Source organism: Giraffa tippelskirchi, chromosome 12, assembly GCF_054371585.1.
Source record: "Giraffa tippelskirchi isolate mGirTip1 chromosome 12, T2T-mGirTip1v1.2.pri, whole genome shotgun sequence".
In the NCBI taxonomy this organism is placed as follows: Eukaryota; Metazoa; Chordata; class Mammalia; order Artiodactyla; family Giraffidae; genus Giraffa; species Giraffa tippelskirchi.
In genome coordinates, this window is record NC_137286.1 from 141,593,688 (window position 1) to 141,616,024 (window position 22,337).

At 43.3% G+C, this 22,337-nt stretch overlaps 1 protein-coding gene and 1 long non-coding RNA gene across 4 annotated transcripts in view; both read right to left on the bottom strand.

Moving 5' to 3' along the window:
* FGF14 (fibroblast growth factor 14) overlaps positions 1 to 22,337 on the bottom strand; it is a 619,177-nt gene that overhangs the window by 165,156 nt on the left and 431,684 nt on the right. Inside the window, exon 1 of one of the 3 annotated variants that reach the window (XM_081552095.1) lies at positions 616 to 808. The exons of the other annotated variants lie outside the window; for them this stretch is intronic. Within the exon in view, the coding sequence (XP_081408221.1) occupies positions 616 to 808 (193 nt within the window). Of the gene's footprint in view, positions 1 to 615; positions 809 to 22,337 lie in introns of those variants that run through there. 3 annotated transcript variants of the gene reach the window in all.
* LOC145530562 (uncharacterized) lies at positions 18,419 to 22,146 on the bottom strand. The gene is made up of 2 exons (XR_014071898.1): positions 21,979 to 22,146; positions 18,419 to 19,904 (listed from the first exon to the last, which is right to left on the bottom strand). It is a non-coding gene; the product is annotated as an uncharacterized LOC145530562 (long non-coding RNA).

Genomic DNA, 22,337 nt, shown 5'->3' on the forward strand with positions numbered 1-22,337 from the left:
CCAACGCAAACACACCCTCCGCTCACTTCTCTCACACCAGCCCCCGCCGAGCGCCTGGCGGGGATCACGACCCTCCGCCAAGGTCTGGGAGCCCAGCGGGTTTCCAGGAGCACTGGAAACCCAGAGAGGCCAGACCCAGAAATTCCCGGCATTTCCAAGCAGACTGGAAACAGCCGGCGCGACCCCGAGGTGTTAGGGGAGGAAGGTGTCCTCCCATCCCCCACCCACTGCCCCAACATTCCGGAGTCAGACTCTACGCCCCAGGTGGGGAGAAGCCAAGACCCTCGAGAGTAGAGATTCTCCCTGGAGGTCAGCCCACATCCGCCTGGAGAGCTAGAGGCAGCGGTGGGAACGGGCCACCCTGCGGGCTCCTGGCCCGTGGAGTTTTCAGTGGCTACAGGTTGCCAGAGAGCCGGTTCCCAGATCCCGGGGGCGGAAGGCGCTCGGAGCGCTCGGAAGGGAGACTTGTCGGGGGGTGGGGGTGGGGGCGGAGGTGGGGAGGGGGGGTAGGATGAGAGATCAGGGGCAGGAGGGGGGCCCGAAAAGGCCCCACGCAGGCGGGGAGATGGGAGAGGTCCCAGGGCGCGCCTCCCGACAGGGACCCCCCGCACAGACCTTGGCGCCGCAACCTGCGCTTCTTGAGGCCGAAGATGCGAACTTTGGAGAAGATGTCCACCAGGTTACCGTTGCAGAGCCCGCGGTTCTTGCTGGGGCTGCTCCGCCTCCTGCTGGCGGACGGCCGGTCCCAGTGCTGCTCCCGCGCCTGCCGCTTCTGGCGGATCAAGCCGCTGGCGATGGCCGCGGCCATGGTGGCCCCGGCCCGGGTCCGGAGGAGGGAGGCACGGGCGGAAGGGAGCTGAGGGACCCCGGAGAGGGACGCGGAGACACAGACGGCGGCTCGCTCTCGGGGAGGCGGAGAGGAGGGCTGGGGAGAGGGCGCAGGGGCGCTCAGTCCCCACTAGGACCCATCGCCCTCTCCGCGGAGCGCGGGGCCCGGCGCGCAAATGCGCCCGGGGCGCGGCGGCAGCCCAAGGTGGCGGCCGGGCAGGAGCCGGGAGTGGGGCCCGGGGCTGCGGGCGCCGCCGGTCACCCCGCGTGCCGCCCGAGCCCTCTCTCCGACGGGCAGCCGCCGCCACTCGCGCGGCCTCGCTGTCCGGCCCGCCTCCCGGGCGCGAGGGCGAGCTGGCCGCCTTCTTCCAGGGCAAGGGGTGGAGGAGCGGCCCCCGCAGGGTCTCCGCGTCGGTGCGTCCAGGGCGCGTCGGGCAGGACTCAGCGCCTGACTCGAGCTGCCCCCCGGCCGGTGCCGCTGCCGCCGCCGCCGCTGCCCGCTCGCGGATTCTGCCGGTGATTGTCAAGTGCTTTGGAAATCAGCATCTGGAGAGAGCAATCTTCTCCCAGGAGATCTCTAATCAGAGCGCTTCGTTCCCACCCCACTCCACTCCCCTCCCGTCCCCCCCTCCCCTCCTAGGTCAGTCTTCAGAAAAAAAGGGGAAAAAAAGGGAGATACAAGGATGACTTTTAAAAATATTAATAATCATATACAAGAAAGCCCAAAATGGGTGGCAGGGGGGTGGGGTCCTAAGAAGCTGAACCAAAGCAGGTGGAATTGAAGGAATGATCAGCGCGCTTTTTCTTGGATGAAAACTCGCAGGTGTCCGAGGCTCCCCGGGCTTAGCGAGGATTTCTGGATCTTAACGTGCCTCCTAGTCCACGGAAACTCGCGGGCGCGGCTGGAACGCGAGGTGGTTTCCGCCGCCCTCCTGGCTAATCCCTCCAGCTCCGGAGCCTCTCCACTCCGGGAAGGAGGAGAGGGGAGGAGGGAGCTTGGGAGGGAGGCGAGTGTGTCCTGAGAAGGGAGGCGTCTCCACTCCCTACCTAATCCACTCAGACTCGCTGGACTCTCCCTTCGGCTGTCGGGAGAAGTAGGCTTGTCATCCTGAAACCGTAGCAGAGCAAGAAGGAGGGAGGAGGGGAGGGGAGAAGACCCCACCTCACCGCCCCCCCCCCCCAATTTACTCTGTAGCACTCGGAGGAAGAGATGGCTGCAGCTGTAGCTGCTACAGAGCAGCAGCGGGGACGAAACATTGAAGAAGTCACTACAGAATATTAAGGGCGGGGAGGGTGACACAGTATTCCAGTAACAAGAGAAAGCGGCCAGACTGAGGGACACTCCAATTAGAGCTGGTGTCCCTGGGTAGAGAGCCAGGGAGCAAAGCGGATGAACTGTGGATGACATTCAAACACAACAGCTGCTGCCTAGTCTCCCTGATTTCCTGTCTGTGTCCCAACAGCAGTTCCGTGTTGGGCGAGCGAAAATATGAAGGCCCAGGAGGAGGGGAGCAAGTGGAGGGCGCCCTAGAAAAGGAGGTTGGGAGAGAAACAATTCACGCCTGGGTGAACGCAGATCCATGGTTTCTAGGATACACTCGGAGAGTCAGAACTAGGAGTAGCTTTTGCTCCTGTGGTTTCTCACCTTTTCCTTTTTCCTTTAGACTGCTTGTCATTCCAGGAAGGCAAAGAAAAGAAATGGGCAAACTAGACTTCTCACAATCGGGTGTGAAGAATGGAGGAAAGAAAACTCATTTGGTAATTGCTGCTTGTAACCATCACTTCTCTGGTGACTGCTTTAGAGCCGGGACTAGGACAGCAAGCAGCCCTGGGAGCAGTTCTGAACCAACACACACTTGTCTTTGGCTCAGGAATAGGCGGTCAAGTACCATGCAGACCTGCAACCAGGCAAGTGGGAGAAGTTCAGACAAGGGCTGATGACAAGAAGGCTAGACACCTTCTATTCTACGGAAGAACTTATCCACAGTCTCACCACGGAAGAAATTACTGCTCAGCTGTTTTTCATTGTATTTACAACATATTTACTAACAAATCTATTTGGAGGAAGAGAATTTAATCTAAAAGAAGTATGTAGATTTCAGTCCAATGCAGATCAAATTGGTTTTAGGATAATGTATACAATGTTTAACAGTAAAGAACATATTCTGTAAAGTGACTTTTCCTACCTTATTGTGTTTTATGCACATATGAAATCTATCTAATAGCCATGATTATTAAAAGGAATATGCATGAGTAATTCTTCCAGAAATTTGCAATCCTTAACCAGCTATGAGATAGGAAAAGTAAAGGAAAAGGGTGTGTTGACTATTTTACTCTATGCCTACCTTTTCCTCCCTGCGTTACATGTCTTTGTTCTCATCTTTTTACACTATGTATTTAGTGTTGCCATGTTCCTGCTGAAAAAGGAAAGGTCATTGGCAGAGATGGATATGCCTAATAAAAGGCTATTAAAAATGCACTGAAATAAGTCGTATTGAACAGAAGAAGTAGCTTCTCCTGCCTTCCATTATTGAAGAGTGGCTATTTGGACATTTCAGACATTACAGATGGCAATTTCCTAATGACTTTACAATTAAAGCAAACATATTTACTTATAGTAATGAGTTTTTCAAAGGAGCAAATGTTAAGTATGGTAACCTTTTAAATATAGTACAATTGCCCCAAACAATATAACCCAGTTTGCTTTGAAAGTTTTTTTTTTTTAAATCCTTGTGATAAATGTGTCTAGTATAATAACTTGAACAGATTAAAGCTTCTTATTATTAGAGCTGTGTTAATTATTTTCTTTCTAGGCATTTTCTTATAATTCAGTCTTTTCTACAAGTCTCTGGATTGTATAATCCAAGGGAAGGTTGGTGTTTTGGTTTCTTTAGACCCCCTCCCTTCAACGCCAGCCACCTCCAGACAAGGGTGCGATTCAGCACCGCGGACAGAGATTCTGCCCAGCCTTAGCGCTGAGCGAGGAAGCAAGTTCCCTGAGCGTGGGAGCGCCTCTGACGCTCTACCTTAAAAGCAGCTTTCCACTCCCCACCCCGCGCCACCCAAGGCGGGAGGGAAATTAATCCTCACTGCTTCCACTGGCATTAATAACCCACCTTGGAGCACAAAGCCTTTCAGCTTTTTGATAACCGAGAAATACTCTTTTTTTCCTGATGTATTCCGACCCCTGGCGCAGCGGACTCCTCAGTCTCAGCGCATCTACTCAGGATTGTGAATTTCACAAGCCTTAAACGGGGTCATTTCCATCTTGTGCGGTTTCCAGCCCTAGCGGAGCATGGGTTGGGGATAGCATTGGGGGTAATCCCGGTCTTTTCGTTTAATCCATGCGTTTTCCTTTTCACCTTCCCAAAACGCTGTTTAGTTGTTTACAGATGGAGGTAATCGGAAAAAAAACGCAAGAGAGCCATCTGCTGTCTTAAGCTGTGATAAAAGCATGGGCAAAAAAAAATTAAAAAAAAACACAGGGTGAAAAGCGTTCAGGACAGGTGAACACAAATCCATACCTTGCTGTGATTCAGAAAATAATTTCACACTCATGAGGACCTCCTTGGTGTCACTAATTTCACATTTGACTTTACAAAAGCAAACAATAAAGTACTGCCAGGACAGCAATGCCTCCTGACCAACCTGTCAGGAGTCTGAACTCTGATTTCAGAAAGCTGTGTTCATTTCTTGTCTCTACTCCATCCTGCCTGTATAAAGATCTCCAGTGAGTTGCTTTAGTCTCCTTCAATCTCAGTTTCCTTATCTCTAAAACTGAGATGATAATGAAATTTCCTTTTCAGTTCTTGTGAGATTAAAATTAATAAAAGATTTTAAAGATCCTTGTTCAGTGTCTGGTACATCCTCTGTGCTTAAAAATGACAGCTACTATTTTCATTGTCTTTTCAGATCACTTATTTCTATCTTGGAAATTCTGTTCCAATTTCCATGGCTTTTTGGTATCAAAATATATCTAATCTCATGTATATTTCTCCACCTCCTAAATGGGTACACAAAAATATTTTAAGTACTCAGAAATGTAAAAAGTATTCTAAGTTTTGGCAAAAGAAGTCCAAGGTCAAACCTTAGTTCACAACTGATCAAATTTGTGAACTTAGCTCTGTAAGCCTCTTTCCCTATGCATTGAATAGTGATAATAAAAACATCTCCCTGCCTCACAGAGAGCAATATGTATGCCCGTGAGAAAACAATTCTAACACTGCAAAGTATTACACAAGCATTAGCTCACTGGAAGCTGGTTACCAATTTCTTCCCTGTGCTCGAAAGTATCCAGAAGATGCCAGGTTCCCTTTGGCCCGTCTACTTTGCATATGTTGTTCCTTCTGCCTGGAGCATTTTTACTGCCTCTTGCCCACACTCCCCTTGGCAATATAAAACAGTAGCTAAAATCACAACTGGAGTAAAGCAAACATAGACTTTACTCTGCACCCTTGAGTGATTCATCTAAACCTAAGTTTCAATCTCCTTTGCTGTAAAATAGTCATAATAATGCAATAAGGTCATTATGAGGATTAAAGGAGAACATGTGTATAAAACACAGCAGTGCCTGCCACATAGTGCAAACTCAAGGTGCTCAGTCACTCAATCGTGTCTGACTCTTTGTGACCCCATGGATGGTAGCCCACCAGGCTCCTCTGTCCATGGGATTCTCCAGGAAAGAATACTGGAGTGGGTTGCCATTTCCTTCTCCAGGAGATCTTCCCAAATTCAATGCATGATAGCTATCAGTAATTTCTTAAATTCTCATTACTCAGGTCGTCATTTCCTCAATGACCAAGTCTTACCTTGAAATTTCTATGAAGATGTCTGGTAGGCATCTCAGGCTTAACTTGGCCAAGATTACACTTTCACTTCTCTTTCTCAAACGTGCTTTCCAATCTCCCCCATCTCTGGAATGACATCTGCCTTCTGCTTGTTCTTCTGGTCCAAAACTTGGGCATCATACTATGCTCATTTATTTCTTTAGTACCTTTATGTAATTCCTCAGCAAAATGCATTTACCCTATCATCAAAATAGATCTACAATACGATCACTGCCCACTGTCTACGTTGCTACCTGTCACCATCATCTATTGAACTGTAACAGTAGCAACCTGATTGGTCCCTTGGGATTCACCCTTGATCTTTAATATGCCCTCAACACTGTGGCCAAAGTGTTAAAGATATAAATCCTATTATTTTATGCCTCGATTCAAAATCCTACATCTACACTTTGTGAGACCAAAGTCATCACGGTGTCCATAATGCTCCAGATGATTTGTATCTTTCATCTACCTTCGTCTGTTATCTGACATCATCTCTGCTTCTCTCTTCATTCACCAGTGGCTGTTCCTCAACCCACCTGGCATGCTGCTATGGAAGGATTTCCATGCTTGCTCTTCCATTTGATTTGCTCACCTCCTTCAAAATTTTGCTCACTGATTATCATCCCAGTTGAGATCTTCTCTTACAAATCTAGCTAAAATAGCAACTGCCACACAGTCAATCCCTTCTTCCTTCTACAGAGCACTTACAACTTTAAAAAATTCTATGAATTTATATATATATATATATATATTTTAATATGTATCTTATTTATTTGGACTATCTTGCTGTTCTCAAACACAAGCCTAAGAGGCAATGTATTTTGTGCCTCATTTGTGGACTGCCACATGTCCACTGCTTAAAATGACACAAGGCAAAGTGGGTGCTTAAAGAATTAAGAAGTTGGATACATAGACAGCCAAACAGCTAATACCAAATAAGAAGGACAGAAAATCTCACTCAACCCAGTCTGTCAAGGATAAATTACCCCATGGGGCTTGATCTGTTTAAGCACCAAGAAATCTAAAATTCCATTTGGAATATATACAACCTCAACCTCATAAATATGATACACAGAGAGGTCTTTACACTTTGCTTGATCACTTGGGCTTAATCTCACATGACACACAGTCTGAGTCCTAAATTCCAGCAGTGATTCCCAGGGCTTACTGAAGGGTATGAGACAGATTCCACTGGGATTGGAGAGGACAATACTCCTGATCTCTGTGACTCATCCCCGCCCCCCCAACACCCTGTCTTCTCCTTTGCTTTCAGGTTGTTGTTTAGTTGCTCTGTCATCTGACTCTTTGCAACCCAGCCCCAGGAACTGCAGCCCGCCAGGTTCCTCAGTCCATGGGATTTCCAGGCAAGAATACTGGAGAGGGTTGTCATTTCCATCTCCAGGGGATCTTCCAGACCCAGGGATTGAACCCAAACCCCCTGCTTGGTACGCAGGCTCTTCACTACTGAGCCACCTGGGAAGTCCTGAGTTCAGTTTGCCAATTGACTATATGCCCATTTTCAAACTTGTTACATCAAATCAATCATTGGAAGCTAGATGAAATATAGATTAGAATCATCTATACATATAAAATTAAATAGTCTAAGGGAGGAGAGTATATAAAAAAAGAAAAGGTTTACTGACATTGATTTCATTATTAAAAGAGTCTTTCCCCCCTTGCCTTCAGAGTTTTTGTTATATTCTAGGTTATTTTGTTGAATACATTGTTTAAATATATGTTTTTGTATGGTTTACTAAAAACAAGTACATTATTTCAACTTCAAATAAACAAAAAAGTCTAAAGAATGTATTTTGTGATACGGATGTCACTATTAATGCAAACCCTTCTTATTTTCACTAACTGAGAATCTGCCTGTTTTATTCATACATGCCACAGCCACAGACATCATTTCTATGTGACCAAATTCATCAGATCTAAGAAATTATTGACTTTGCTGCTGCTGAATCGCTTCAGTCGTGTCCGACTCTGTGCGACCCCATAGACGGCAGCCCACCATGCTCCTCCGTCCCTGGGATTCTCCAGGCAAGAGTACTGGAGTGGGTTGCCATTTCCTTCTCCAACTTTAAGATGCATCATTTAAGTACAAAGAAAAAAAACATTTTATTAAACTATATCATGTCATAAATCACAAGGTGTATATCAATTTCAGAGATGTTTATACAAAAATTGTTTGCATGGTAGAATCAATGAAATAGGATATAATGGCACTATGTAAGTCTATAAACGGGACTTCTACCCTTATTAACTGTGTCATGGTCTGCATTTTGCTTAGACATCTTACATCTTTTGATTAAAAAAGATTTTAAGTGCTTCAGGGAACCTGTATTCAGAAATATCTTTAGTTTCATTATTGTCATTGTTGTCTTAATTCCTTTATCTCCCAGTGGGTCTGAATTGGGAGGCTAGTTAGGGTGGAAACAAATATTCCTCAAATATTTCCTGCTTACTTATTTGATCATCTCCACACAAAAATCGACTCACTCCATTTTGTCACATGGTTTCCTTTGAACGTCAATCACTTGTGAACCATTTAAAGTTAAGGATAAAATATGAGGGCCCAACATTGTTTCACAAATAAATTATCATAAATTAATTTGGGGTGAGCTTGGGTAGGTCATAAAGGATATATTGGAATTTTTTTTTCTTTATTCTAGATTAAATAGGTTCTATTTGAAAATGTGTGAGATATTTCTGAGAATTTAGTCAACACTAATGACCCTTTTTGATTTTTACTCATTTGGAAGAATACCAAAAAGTAATGTTAAGATGCACTTGGGACAAAATTTCAGGTAGTTAATTAAGAATGATGTGTATCCATTCGTTACAGTTCAAGTTCAAAATCTTATTTTTTCTGTGATAGTATTATTGATCTTTATTTTAGATTTAAAAAATAATCTAAATGAATGTTAAAGTGTTTTAAATTAGATTTTCAAGGAGTAATTGATTACGTTAATGTTATAATAGCCTCCTTGATTAATTTTGATGGATATATTTATTTCTAGTAGGGAACAGATTTCCATCTATTAAAAAAACCTGGAAGGCATTTTACTGTTGCTTAATATTTTGACTCAATAAAGAAAAAGTGGAAACTATTGGTACTGAAAACTTGTGAACATTCTTCACTATAGAAGCAATACCAGATTGACATGAGCAGATGGCTTAGCTTTATAAATCTAATGTATTTTTTAAATCTGACTAATATGCTGTAAAAATAGTCTCAGTGGTTTCCAGTCTCCTATATTAAAATGAACCTGAAACATACATAGCATTCATTTCAGAACTGAAAGTATTGACTTATGTTTCCTCACTCTAATAACATCAATTTAACCATTAATCAGTGAACTGGGTTTTTGAAAAGACTATTAAATATTTCAACAGAAAAAAATATTATTCAGTTTCCCCAAAATTGAGAAATGAACTTTAATTTATATTCTCAGTGCAAAGAGTCTGTGTGCACATATGATATAACCTTATCTGAGTATCACATTGTAACCAATTTCTATTCAATGATTACTACAATGGTCTCTTCCATAGCCATGAAATGTTCTAGGTTAATTATGTTTTTGTATGTAGTAATAAATGTGAGTGAAAGTCATTCAGTCGTGTCCAACTTTTTGCGACCCCACGGAATATACAGTCCATGGAATTCTCCAGGCCAGAATAGTGGAGTAGGTAGCTGTTCTCTTCTCCAGGGGATCTTCCCAACCCAGTGATTGAACCCAGGTCCCCTGCGTTGCAGGTGGATTCTTTACCAGCTGAGCTACCAGGGAAACCCAGTAATATATGTGCACAGATGCACATGTTTATATTTGTGTTTAGTAATATATGGGCTAAACACAAATATGAACATGTGCGCCTGTACACACGTGCACACACATGCACACATGCATGTGCCAAAACACATGACTGAATTCCTGATGCTGGTAAAGATCATCAGAAAGCATCAGTGATTTCTGAACATAAGTGACTTGCAAACTCCCAGTTTAAGAATCTCAAAACACTATTTTCATCACCACCCCAAGAGTGTAGACCATATCTATGTAATTTCAGTTTTGAAATTTTTTTCAATAACAATTAATTGGAAATTAGGAATAAATTAAGAGTGTAGGTTTAGGTCATAATTCTTTGAACACAAATTGAGAGTATGTCTCTCTCAATTTATAAAACACCCAAGTAATATTTGTGTAATAGTCTGTGAAGAATTTTTACATGTACTGAAGTGGGTGTCATGACCTCCATTTAGGGGAAATGTTAAGCCTCACAGATGTTAAATGACTCTTGTGTTTACAGTGCTAGAAAGAAAGAGACAGATCTTAAGTATATCTTTTTCCTACCAAGCTACCTCCATCCATCTATTTAAAATGTGACCGCTGTCACAGCACCAAGTCTAGGATGGGGAAACTTACATGGGGCTTGAGGACTTTCAGCAGTTTCATGGGTGGATTTAGATTATCTGAGATTCCCCATGAATTTTGTGCTAAAGGGAAAAGAATGGTGGGCATGTGCATTTTGGGGGTGACTTCCCAGGTGACTCCGAGGGTGAAGAATCCATCTGCAATGTAGGAGACCTGGATTTGACCCCGGGGTTGGGAAGATCCCCTGGAGGAGGGCATGGCAACCTACTCCAGTTTTCTTGCCTGGAGAATTCCATGGACAGAGGAGCCTTGTGCACTCCATGGAGTCCATGGGGTCGCAAAGAGTCAGACGTGACTGAGTGACTAAGCATACACACATGCATTTTTATGGAACCGGGGTTCACAGATGCACAGAATTCATCCAACTCTCAAAGTGACCTGCATCCAAAGCAGGAATAAAAATCACAGCTATAGTGGGAGACAGAAGGAATGAGCACACAGCATCCAATACTACATTGCTGACTATAAAAGTAACATGTACTCATTAAAAAATTGGAAGATAAAAATAAATGATAAGTAAAATCACCTCTAGTTTTGACACAAAAACTTGGGTGTATTTCTTCTGGTTAAAAAAAAAATCATTTTACAGCAAAATTTGCTCTCAATTTTTTGCCACAGTTTAGTGACTGAGAAGATGCAACTGATGCAAAAGCCAGTGTATCAAAGTTCATACACTTTCACTACATGACCTGAAAGTCCATCAGAAACTAGTATATTCCACATGTCTCTAGAAACTCTTTAAACTCAAGAGATCAGTTCAGTTCAGTCACTCAGTTGTGCCCTAGTGATGACCTCGGGCTCACCCAGATAACCTGGGATCATCTTCCATTTCAACATCTTTAACTTAATCATATCTGCTAAGTCTCTTACCATGTAAACATATTCACAGTTAGAGGATTAGTGATAAGGACTCGGACGTCTTTGGGGAGTGTATTATTCAGCCTACCATGCCTTGTTGTTGTCCTTTAGTCCCTAAGTGGTGTCTGACTCTTTGCGACTCCATCGACAGCAGGCACCTGTGTCCTTCACTATCTGAAGGAGTTTGCTCAAACTCATGTCCATTGAGTTGCTCATGCTATCTAACCATCTCATCCTCTGCTGCCCCCTTCTCCTTTTGCCTTCAACTTTTCCCAGCATCAGGGTCTTTTCCAATGAGTTGGCTCTTCACATCACATCGCCATGCCTACACTCCATCTAAAGCACACGAAAACAGAGCCCTGCCTACCATTTGATAATCACGCCCCAACCTCACAGCTATGGACAAGATAGCTGCTCCAGAATGCCAGTTTTTAAATGAGAGAGCTGTTTCCTACAAATAAAATTTTTTAAAAAACACCAGCTGTTTACTTGATTGAACCTGACTAGCGCCTGCTCCTGCAGCCCTGTTGCTTTAGTCCCTGTTCAGAATGATGTCTTGTTACTGGCTGGGCTTCTCTGATACCACCTGCTTACCTGAATGTCTTATGACTTTAATTATTGCATCTCTCAGGGAAAAAAAGAAGCATAGCAATTCTCAGACGTTGCAGAAACAGAGCCATTTTGTTCCCCTGTGGGTTGTGAGGATGCATTTTCCGAGTCCCACATAAATCCATGAAGAATTAAATTTCTTGAGTTTACAACATGCCTTTCATTGAGATTTAGGACCATAGAAAGGAGCTGAATAAAACTAAAGCTAGACTTGTGATGCAGTGCAAGATGAGATTTAGGGCCTGAGGCTATCATCAAATGAAGGAAATAGATTCAGAAAATCTTTTTTTTTTCTTTTCTCCATTCCATTTTCATTTTTATTTAGCTGTAGGGGTAGTAGATAATTGCTATTTCCTTTTAGAAATTTAGACTAGCTCCTTAGGTAAGAATTTGTGTTCCTGGGGGATTTGACACTGACTGCAAATGAAGGGTCTCATTCAAGTCAAAGATTTTTAAAGGAACTCAGAAATTTTTCAGTGAATTTGATATGCACAGAGGAAGGAATTTCAGAGAAAAAGAGTAACTTCAGGCAGAACATCATGGAGAGTCTTAAATTGACAAATTCTGTTGTCCTATTATCTAAACGCCTCTTAGCTCAATCTGTGCCCTTTCCCCCCTTTTTATGTTGTCACTCTATTTCCCTCTGAGTCCCTACAGAGACTTGAAGCTAGTTTCTAGAGATGAGAGTATCCAATGCTTGCAAGAAGTCTTTGGCTGTCAGTCTGGAATAGTGGCCATTCTACTTTGCAGACAAATATAAATAATTTTGAAACACTGACACATATCAACACATGGCTGTCTTCCCAATGAACAGAGATAAAGGGTCCAGGCAGAACTATTCCTTCCCCAGATCCTTAACTAGTGCAGCCACCTGAGCTAAAGAGAACAGAACTCTGGACATGCTCACAGACCTATGTGCATCTCCGCCTGTGCTAAGTTGATCAGTTGTGTCCGACTCTTTGCGACCCTATGGACTGTAGCCTGCCAGGTTTCTCTGTCCATGGGATTCTCCCGGCAAGAATACTGGAGTGGGTTGCCATGCCCTCCTCCAGGGGATCCTCCCAACTCAGGGATCGAACCCATGTCTCTTATGTCTCCTGCATTGGCAGGAGGGTTCTTTACCACTAGTGCCACCTGTTCAGTTCAGTTTGGCCACCTGCTGAGTTCAGTCACTCAGTCAAGTCTGACTCTTTGCAACCCCATGCACTGCAGCACACCAGGCTTCCATGTCCATCACCAACTCCCGGAGTTTACTCAAACTCATGTCCATTGAGTTGGTGATGCCCTCCAACCATCTCATCCTCTGTCATCCCCTTCTCCTCCTGCCTTCAATCTTTCCCAGCATCAGGGTCTTTTCACGTGAGTCAGTTCTTCGCATCAGATGGCCGAAGTATTGGAGTTTCAGCTTCAACATCAGTCCTTCCAATGACTATTCAGGACTGATTTCCTTTAGGATGGACTGGTTGGATCTCCTTGCAGTCCAAGGGACTCTCAAGGGTCCCAACACCACAGTTCAAAAGCATCAGTTCTTCAGTGCTCAGCTTTCTTTATAGTACAACTCCCACACCATACATGACTACTGGAAAAACTATAGCCTAGATTAGGCAGACCTTTGTTGGCAAAGTAATGTCTCTGCTTTTTAACATGCTCTCTAGGTTGGTCATAACTTTTCTTCCAAGGAGCAAGCATCTTTTAATTTCATGGCTGCAGTCACCATCTGCAGTGATTTTGGAGCCCAAAAAGATAAAGTCTGTCACTGTTTCCATTGTTTCCCCATCTATTTGCCATGAAGTGATGGGACTAGATGCCATGATCTTAGTTTTCTGAATGTTGAGCGCCACCTGTGAAGCCCATAAAATGGGCTTGGTGGGCCTCTCCAGAGGTTTAGTTCTAGCAGGACAAGTCTCAGATTTGTTCATCTCAGGGGTTTTTGAGTATAAACTGGAGACAGCAATTTGACGTGTCTTTACACTATGAAGTTTCAGTTTTAGCCCTTGATGCCCTGCTACAGGACTGAGAGCAGACACTCAAATGCTGCTTTCCACTTTTCACGTCACTGAGGCAATGATAAACCAGATGCCCTATCCCAAGACCTTTGTTGTAAGTTCTTTACCTGCCTCTTGCGGGGGCACTGTACCTTCCACCTCTGGAAATTCACTCCCACCGACTCAGCTTCAGGGGGTGGTTGGTCTCTTTGCCTCCCGAGCACCCAACCACCCCAGTGCAGGGCTTCAGACCTCAGGGCCCTGTCTTCCAAGAGCCTGGCACATGTCAACACTTTTTTGTTTTTCTGAAGACATACACACTACACTAACTCAATGTACATGAATTTGAGCAAACTCCAGGAGATGGTGAAGGACAGGGAAGTTTGTCATGCTGTAGTCCATGGGGTCCAGAGAGTCGAACACGACTCAGCAACTGAACAACAACAACGCTATTACTTAAATAATCTGAGTTGTCTACGAATTATTTCATCTGACATTGGCAAAAATCAGCCCCTTTCAGTTAAGATTTTCATTAAAAAAATTTTTTTAGACATAAAGGCATATGTCTTCATTTATATAATCAGCCATCATTCATTCATTCATCCACTCAATTAATATATCTACTGAGCACTAACTCTCCATCACTAAGCTTGACCCAGTATTTAGATATTAAAAAAAAGCAATTTTACCCTCAAGCAGCTCAGACTATAGGGGAAGATGGCACATACATAAGTGGGACTGAGTGTTAGAGATTCAGAGTGTAAAGTTTGGGCAAGGAGAGTGGAAAGAGTGAGTCTACCTGGTGTGGGTCGAGAAGTGTCTTCTGGAAACAGCCACGTGGCAAGCTGAGATTTAAAAGCAGGTGTTCTACCAGGTACATGAGAGGGGCTTGGGGACTCCAGAGGGAAAGTGTCAAAGGAGAGAAATCCCAAGTTAAGACGCAGCTTAACATGTGAATTCAGTGAAAATGGTTTCGTACCAAAAGTTTCATACCAAAAGTGCCCAGTCTGTGTTGGTGGCAAGAGTATGAAGAACCTTAGCTGGTGACCACGCTAGGAGTCATTTGGGGAAATTTGCACCAGCTTTAGAATCAGCTGAGCATAGAAACAATATGTAATGATTCATGGAGTATTGTCTTTCCATGTATGTTTGCAATATGAACCACTTGCTTACCTGAGTATCTGCATGTCATCTCACAATAGTATCTGCAATAGTATCTGCATGTCATCTCACAATAGTATCTGCAATAGTATCTGCATGTCATCTCACAATAGTATCTGCAATAGTATCTGCATGTCATCTCACAATTCTCAGCTGCTCTTTATCCACACTTCTCTATTAACCTGAGAGCCAGGGTCATTGGAGCTAAACTGTATACAAAATAGGATATGTGTGATATATGTCATTAAACACACACACACACACACACGTTGCTGCTGCTGTTCAGTCACTAAGCCGTGTCCGACTCTTTGTGACCCCATGGACTGTAGCCAGACAGGCTCCTCTGTCCATGGGGTTCTCCAGGCAGGAATACTGGAGCGAGTTACCATTTCCTTCTTCAAAGAATCTTTCCAACCCAGGGATCAAATCCACATTTCCTGCATTGGCAGGTGGATTCTTTATCACTGAGCCATCTTGGAATAACTATATGTGTGTGTGTGTGTGTGTGTGTGTATACATATATGTGTATGTATATATGTGTATATATATATACGTATAAACTGGAGGGCAATATTAACTGTTCATCAGTGGATGGTGGGGTATACATTTTATATTTTATTCTTTGTACTTTCCCCCCAATATTTCACAAGGAACATGTGCTAACTTCATAACCATAAAAGGTTGCCTTTTTAAAAAACAGAGATGTTGATTTTAGAAGCAATAGGAGGACAACACATATACCAAGGTGAAAGAAGGTCTTCATGTTAACTGAGGACATCATTATCCTAGCTGTGGATGTCATTAGCTGATTGGATTGTTCTTCCTTCTAAATTGCAATTAATCTTATTACGCCTTTTAAGGTGAGAGCATATTCTATTTATATGAAGCAAAAGCCTTGTGTTCAGAATTCTTAAACATCAATATCTTTCCCTTTCTTCTTTGTTATAAAATTTTTTTTGTTCTAACAGGATCACTCTAAGAACACAAACAAAACCATGAAAAGAGTAACATCTTTTTCCTTGAAAAATCAAGTTGCAATCTTTAAGACAACCTCCACTATAGATTTTGGGATATGAATAATATAATTCAGGGTTGAGAGTGTTTACCAGGTCTGACGTCATAAAGAGCAAAATTAATTTCCTGTGATAAAGTATTGGTCTTTTTATGACCTTGCCTTGGCTCCTAGATAAACAGGTCCAATTTTAATAACAACATACTTATGTTCCCATATTCCAGTATTAATGCTGTGCTGATAAACACGGAAATGCAACTTGGTCACTGGGATACCCAGTTTTCATGATGCTCTCTGTAGATTGTGATACAATCATTCAGTCCTTTTCTTTTTACCTTAAGGGTATCGTGTGCCTGTATGCTCAGTCACTTCTGTCGTTTCTGACTCTTTGTGACCCTATGGATGCTCCTCTGTCTACGGGCTTCTCCAGGCAAGAATACTAAAGTGAGTTGCCATGCCTTCTTCCAGGGGACCTTCCAGACCCAGGGATCGAATCTGCATTTCCTGCATCAGCTGCATGGCAGGTGGATTCTTTACCACTGGGCCACCACCCTTCTACTCATAATTCCCATAAAGAGGCTTTAAATCACCTAGTCCTGTTTTATTCTAACAACACTGCTCAGAGGACACCTGGTTTCCATGGGCACCCTCCAGGGACTGAGGACCCAACAGACTCAGCATCACCCTCTCCTTTCAAGGTGGCTTGAAATTTAGAAGGTCTTTTCCAGTATTGGGCCTGCAGCCTGATTTGGTACAGCTCCCTGGAATAAAATATGTTTCTCTCTTCCACATGACCCTCTTTAAGTATTTTATTACAACACAGGCCCTCTCTATTGATCTCTGTCCCTCTAGTTTTCATGCTTTTAATGACATTGACCCACCCATGAGAGATGTTGCCAAGGTCACACAAAACTTGCAGGTTTTTTCTGCTCATCTATTGACTTTTTTTGCTTGTTTCTGGAACTCAAGTGAACCCGTCCACTCTTGCCATCTCTGCTTCTCGCCCATGGCTCCCTAAGTCCTTATGTCCACCCTCACGTAGTTTCAGTGCCAAGTCTTAACACCCACGTTTTCTCAGTCTTCCATCGGCAATTCAGTTAGTAGTTAACACTCGCTGTCCTTGGCACTTCCGAGAATAGGTTTTGATGTTCTCTTTTGTTGCAAACACTGAGACTTCTAAACGAAGCTGCGTTTATCTAAATTCTCTTAAAGCCTTTGGACTGCCTGCTTACCTCTCCACTCCTCCACTGTGTGTGAACGATGAGGGAGAGTTTCAGCTTCACGGAGTCAGGGAGTCAGGGACCTTGTTTGACTTGCTCACTGCTCATGCCTGCCGTTCCCAGAGCCTGCCATCCTGCTTGGCCCCAGAAGGGATTCAGGGACGAGTTGTCCCAAAACTTTGGAACATAAATCTGCTCTGAGTAAGCTGGACAGCGTGCTAATGGCCACGTTAAACCTTTGGATCAGAAATGCACACTGTAAAGACATGTGGAGTCCAGATCTCAGTGGGTCTGTGTCCTTCACTGGGGGTGGGGGGTTCCCATGTGGCACTAGTGGTAAAGAACCTGCCTGCAAATGCAGGAAACATAAGAGACCTGTGTTTGATCCCTGGATTGGGAATATCCCCTGGAGGAGGGCATGGCAACCCCCTCCAGTATTCTTGCCTGGAGAATCCTATAGATAGAGGAGCCTGGCGGGCTAAGTCCATAGGGTTGCAAAGAGTCAGACACGACTGAAGTGACTTAGCATGCACGCATGCATCCTTTGCTGAGCAGAGGGTCGAAAGAACAAGGTTGATCCAATCTGACTTTCCCTTTAGACCCCACGTCTTCTTCACATTATTTCCTATATAAATTAGATTGCTATTTTAGCCCAGTGGATCTGCATAGCTGCTGCTCATGGAATCACAGACGAAACTTTTAAAAAGTATCTCTGGGAGGCTGGGGTAAGTCCTAAGTATAAGAACCTTCTCTAAAGCTCTCCAAAATCCACTAAAAATATGGTATTACATAAATGATCAGGACAGTCCATTACAATTACGAGTGCACCTTTTCAAAGATCTTTCTGGGAGCATATTGTTCGCTTCATGTTTGCTTCATAATCAACTTGTAACCTTGCTTGTCATTTTTCTCTTAGCGTATGGGGAAAAAAAGTCCTGTAATGGAAGACAGTGTGGCCTTTATTTTGAGCCCACTGGAAAGAGGCTGTTGTTCTTTTCATGATTTTTAAAAAGGAAATCATAAATACATAAATAAAACATATCACCCCAGAGGAAAATTTGGTTCTTGGATCTCTAGTAACTACCAGCTGAGTTAAAGTAAGCTACAGGCAAGTTTTCTAAAATGAAAGAGGTATTTGTGTTGTTGTTGCTATAATTGAAGTTATTAGTCCATCAGTTGCCCTTATCCACTTTTGTTAAGCTGCTGCTTCTTTTTTTTTTTAAATTACAATAAAATAAATTTGAAAAATCACCTAAGAAGGATTCCAAGGGCAAGAATCAGATTCTAAAATTCTAGTCGAAATATTTTTCTTCAGTGTTTAACATAGGGGACAAATTTAGAAGGAAGAAAAAACTGCAATCAAATGATTGTGAGGTCAGTTTTGCTGAGGAGGAAAAGAGAAGTAGACGGAAAGATGGAACAGCTGACTGCCTCTGGTGACATCCTGGAGTCCTCTTTTCTCTTTATTGTTTCTCTTTCCTTTCTTTTTCTTTTTGAGTTCTTTTTAGCCTTAATTTTTCACTGTATCCACATCCATCTTTCTTAATTAAGGAAAATAACTAAATTATCATGAATAATATTGGTGATATTTTACATATGTTCTTATCTATATTCTAAAAGCTGAGTCATTTCTATTTCTCAAAACATGTTCAAACAGATACATTAAAACTAACCCAAACTACTCCTTTTCCTTAAAACATGATTTTGTATGAGTTTGTGGTCAGAACCCACTCTCTGCACACCTCTAACCTCCCATTGTGAATAGAGCAAATGCTTTAATAGCAATAAATCAGAAATTGGCTAATATAAGATTTTCAGATTGCCTCGCAAATATGTTTGTTGAATCAGATTGAAATAATGTTACTAATTATACATTGCTGTATTTACCTAATTAGTTTGTGATTGTACTTTCACATATTATTCTAATCTCTGCAATTTAAGCAACTGAATACTAGTCTATGTATTATTATGGCTTTTATGTATATAAGTATGCATACCAGCATACAATATACACACTTTTTCTTTTGGTTTTTACAACTATGACTCAGAGTAGAGAATATATTTTAATTTCACAAGTAATATACTTTGGATTCTATTTCCTGGCAGAGGATGAAGCTATAAACTTCCATATCCAACTTGGTCACTATTTCCAAGTGATAACTTTTCTAGTTGCAAAAGGGAGGAGAAGAAGCATTTTAAGTACTTGCTAGTTTCAAACTTTTAATTTGCTTTGTCACCAAGGCAAGGAAGTAGACCTAGAATAAATCAGTGATTCACTTCAAAGACAGAGGCCTTGACTTGATAAATAAATGCGGTCGATGCAACAGCAGAAAGCAGCCTCCACTCTGCAGCGGTACGTGATGGCGGCTGATTCTCCCAAACACGGCAGAAGGAGACAACCCGAACGTCCATCAACAGGAGAACGGAAAACAAACCGTGTGTGGTTTCTTCACACACCCACCGCAGGACTCCTCCCTAGTTACAAAGGATCTCAAATCACTGGTGCAACAGTAACAAATAAGCCTCAACGACATGATGCTGAACAGGTAAAGAAGCCAGATGCAAACAAGTACAATCGTGACTCCATTTAAAAAGTGGAAAACGTCATCTATAGACATCTGAAGAGTCTGTCCTTGAGGTGAGGGGTTGACTGGAAAGGAAAGAGGGAACTTGCTGGGGTGATTGAGATGCTCTTTGCCTTGATCTGAGTAATGACTGTAGGGATGTGTATATTTGCCCAAATTTACTGAACTGAAACGTCTGCAGTTACTTTGTGTATGTTATACTTCAATGAAATTCTATTAGAAGAAAACAAATAACAACAGCAAAACCCCCTGCTCGAAGGAGTCTGGGGCTTCCCATGTGGCACTAGTGATAAAGAACCCATCTGCCAATGCATGAGACATAAGAGAAGCGTGTTCTATCCCTGGGTTGGGAAGATCCCCTGGAGGAGGTCAAGCAACCCACTCCAGTATTCTCACCTGGAGAATCCCAAGGACAGAGGAGCCTGGCAGAGCTACAGTCCATGGGGTCACAGAGTCGGACATGACCTTGAAGCGACTTAGTACACAAGGTAGCCTAGTGGCAGCTCTGTGAACAACCACAGCTGATGGAGAGTGTCTGGAAGGCCGCACTGCCCACCCTCTCTACCGTTCTCTCCATGAAAGACCCTGTGACAGCGGGTGGAGACTGGAACGTAAGGTTCTCCTGCAGCAGGCTGTCTGGTGGTTGGGTCGTCCCACAGTCCAAACCGTGACGAAGGAAATCCAGCTCCAGCTTTTTTGTTAGACTCAGGGGGATACAAAAGGGACTTACGGAGATAGAGACACACTTCACTGAAGTCAACGAGAAGACAAGAAAATGCACTTATTCCCAAAGTACATTTTAATAAAACATTTCCTGAAGTTGAAATGGTAATGGAAAGCTCAGAGTCCATCACTGTATATAATTAGGTTTAGGCAAATTGTGACTCAATTGATATGAGATCAGGATCTTCCTTCCACCCCATCACAATCTCCTTGAGCAGTCACTTGTTCCCCAGATACCCTCTAACAAAAGTGAAAGTGAGTGTTAGTCACTCAGTCGTGTCCGACACTTTGGGACCCCACAGACTTCTGCCCATGGAATTCTCCAGGCAAGAATACTGGAGTGGGTTGCCATTCCCCTCTCCAAGGGATCTTCTCCACCCAGGGATCAAACCCAGGTCTCGTGCAATGCAGGCAGATTCTTTACTGTCTGAGCCATCACATAACCCATCTACCCTCTAAGGAATACTTACTAACCAGGCAACTCTATCAACACACCTTCTCAGTGCTTCTTGGTACTAATATCCAAGCTGCCCCCAACCACACACCCCCCAAAGCTACACAAAACCCAAAAGACACACAGATGTCCAGAAAATTCTCTCTTCCCCACCTGGCTTCCAAGTTCTCATGCAGCTACTGTCACCAATCAGTCTTAAAAATCATTCAATGCATCCCTTTTTCCTGCTCAGGTAAGAAGCTTGAATTCTTATTAAAAGGATTTTTAACCACATTGTGTCATCTCAGAAGAATAAGGCACTAGTAGTTCCTGCAGCAGGTCAGTGAAGGGAAGATGTTGAAGGCTGGATGGTGGTGGTGGAAGGCCTCTCAGGATCTCAAACGTCCTGCCTAAATGAACATTTATTGAATGCCAGGCTTAATTGTTGTTGTTGAGTCGCTAAATCATGTCTGACTCTTTGCGACTGTATGGACTGTATCCGCCAGGCTCCTCTTGTCCATGGTGTGTTCCAGGCAAGAATACTGGAGTGGGTTGCCATTTCCTTCTCCAGGGGATCTTCCCCACCGAGGGACTGAACGCATGTCTCCTGCACTGGCAGGCAGATTCTTTACCATTGAGCCACCCGGGCAGCCCATCAGGCTTAGTAGCAGGCCCTTAACATACATTATCTCTTAATCCTGAGACATCCTAACCAAGGAGAGACCCTCGCTTCCACGCCCCAGTTGGTGAAACAAGTATGCTGCAGGGTGATACTGTCTGAGTCTCCTGAGACCAGCTCAAAGCAGCTCCTTAGTATCCACACCATGAAGGTTATGAAAATTTACATGGTAAAGGAATGAAAAGAACTTCAAGGTGATTGGAAGGTCACCATCCTCACATGACCAGAGACCAACCACTTTTAGCCACGTGCTGAATGCACAGCCAAGAAATTCACTGGCCCAGAGAGAGGCTACCATGCATATGTACCAGGAATGACTTTCTTTAATCAAGCACTGGTAAAATTAGTTATGATGAACATCTGGTGAAGAATGTCTTTGTGAAATTAATGTTTACAATTATTCCCTCTGCTCTTACCTCTTGGGTTAGTATTAAATATGAACGTGGGAATAATATTCATTTAATTCCTAATAAAAGTCGATACTAAAATAGCAGAGTTGGACCATAAAGAAGATGGAGCACTGAAGAACAGATGCTGTTGATTTGTGGTGCTGGTGAAGACTCTTGAGACTCTCTTGGATTCCAAGGAGATCAAACCAGTTAATCCTAAAGGAAATCAACCCTGAATATTCATTGGAAGGACTGATGCTGAAGCTGAGACTCCAATACTTTGGCCACCTGATGAGAAGAACCAACTCATTGGAAAAGACCCTGATGCTGGGAAAGATTGAGGGCAGGAGGAGAAGGGAAGGACAGAGGATGAGATGGGTGGATGACATCACTGACTCTATGGATATGAGTCTGGGTAAACTCCGGGAGTTGGTGATGGACAGGGAGGCCTGGTGTGCTGTGGTTCATGGGGTCGCAAAGAGTCGGACACAACTGAGTGACTGAACAACAACAAACCAATATAGTATACTTCTAATAATATCCAGGCCAGAAAGAAAATCTCATTCAAATAAAACCAGTATTTATTTGTT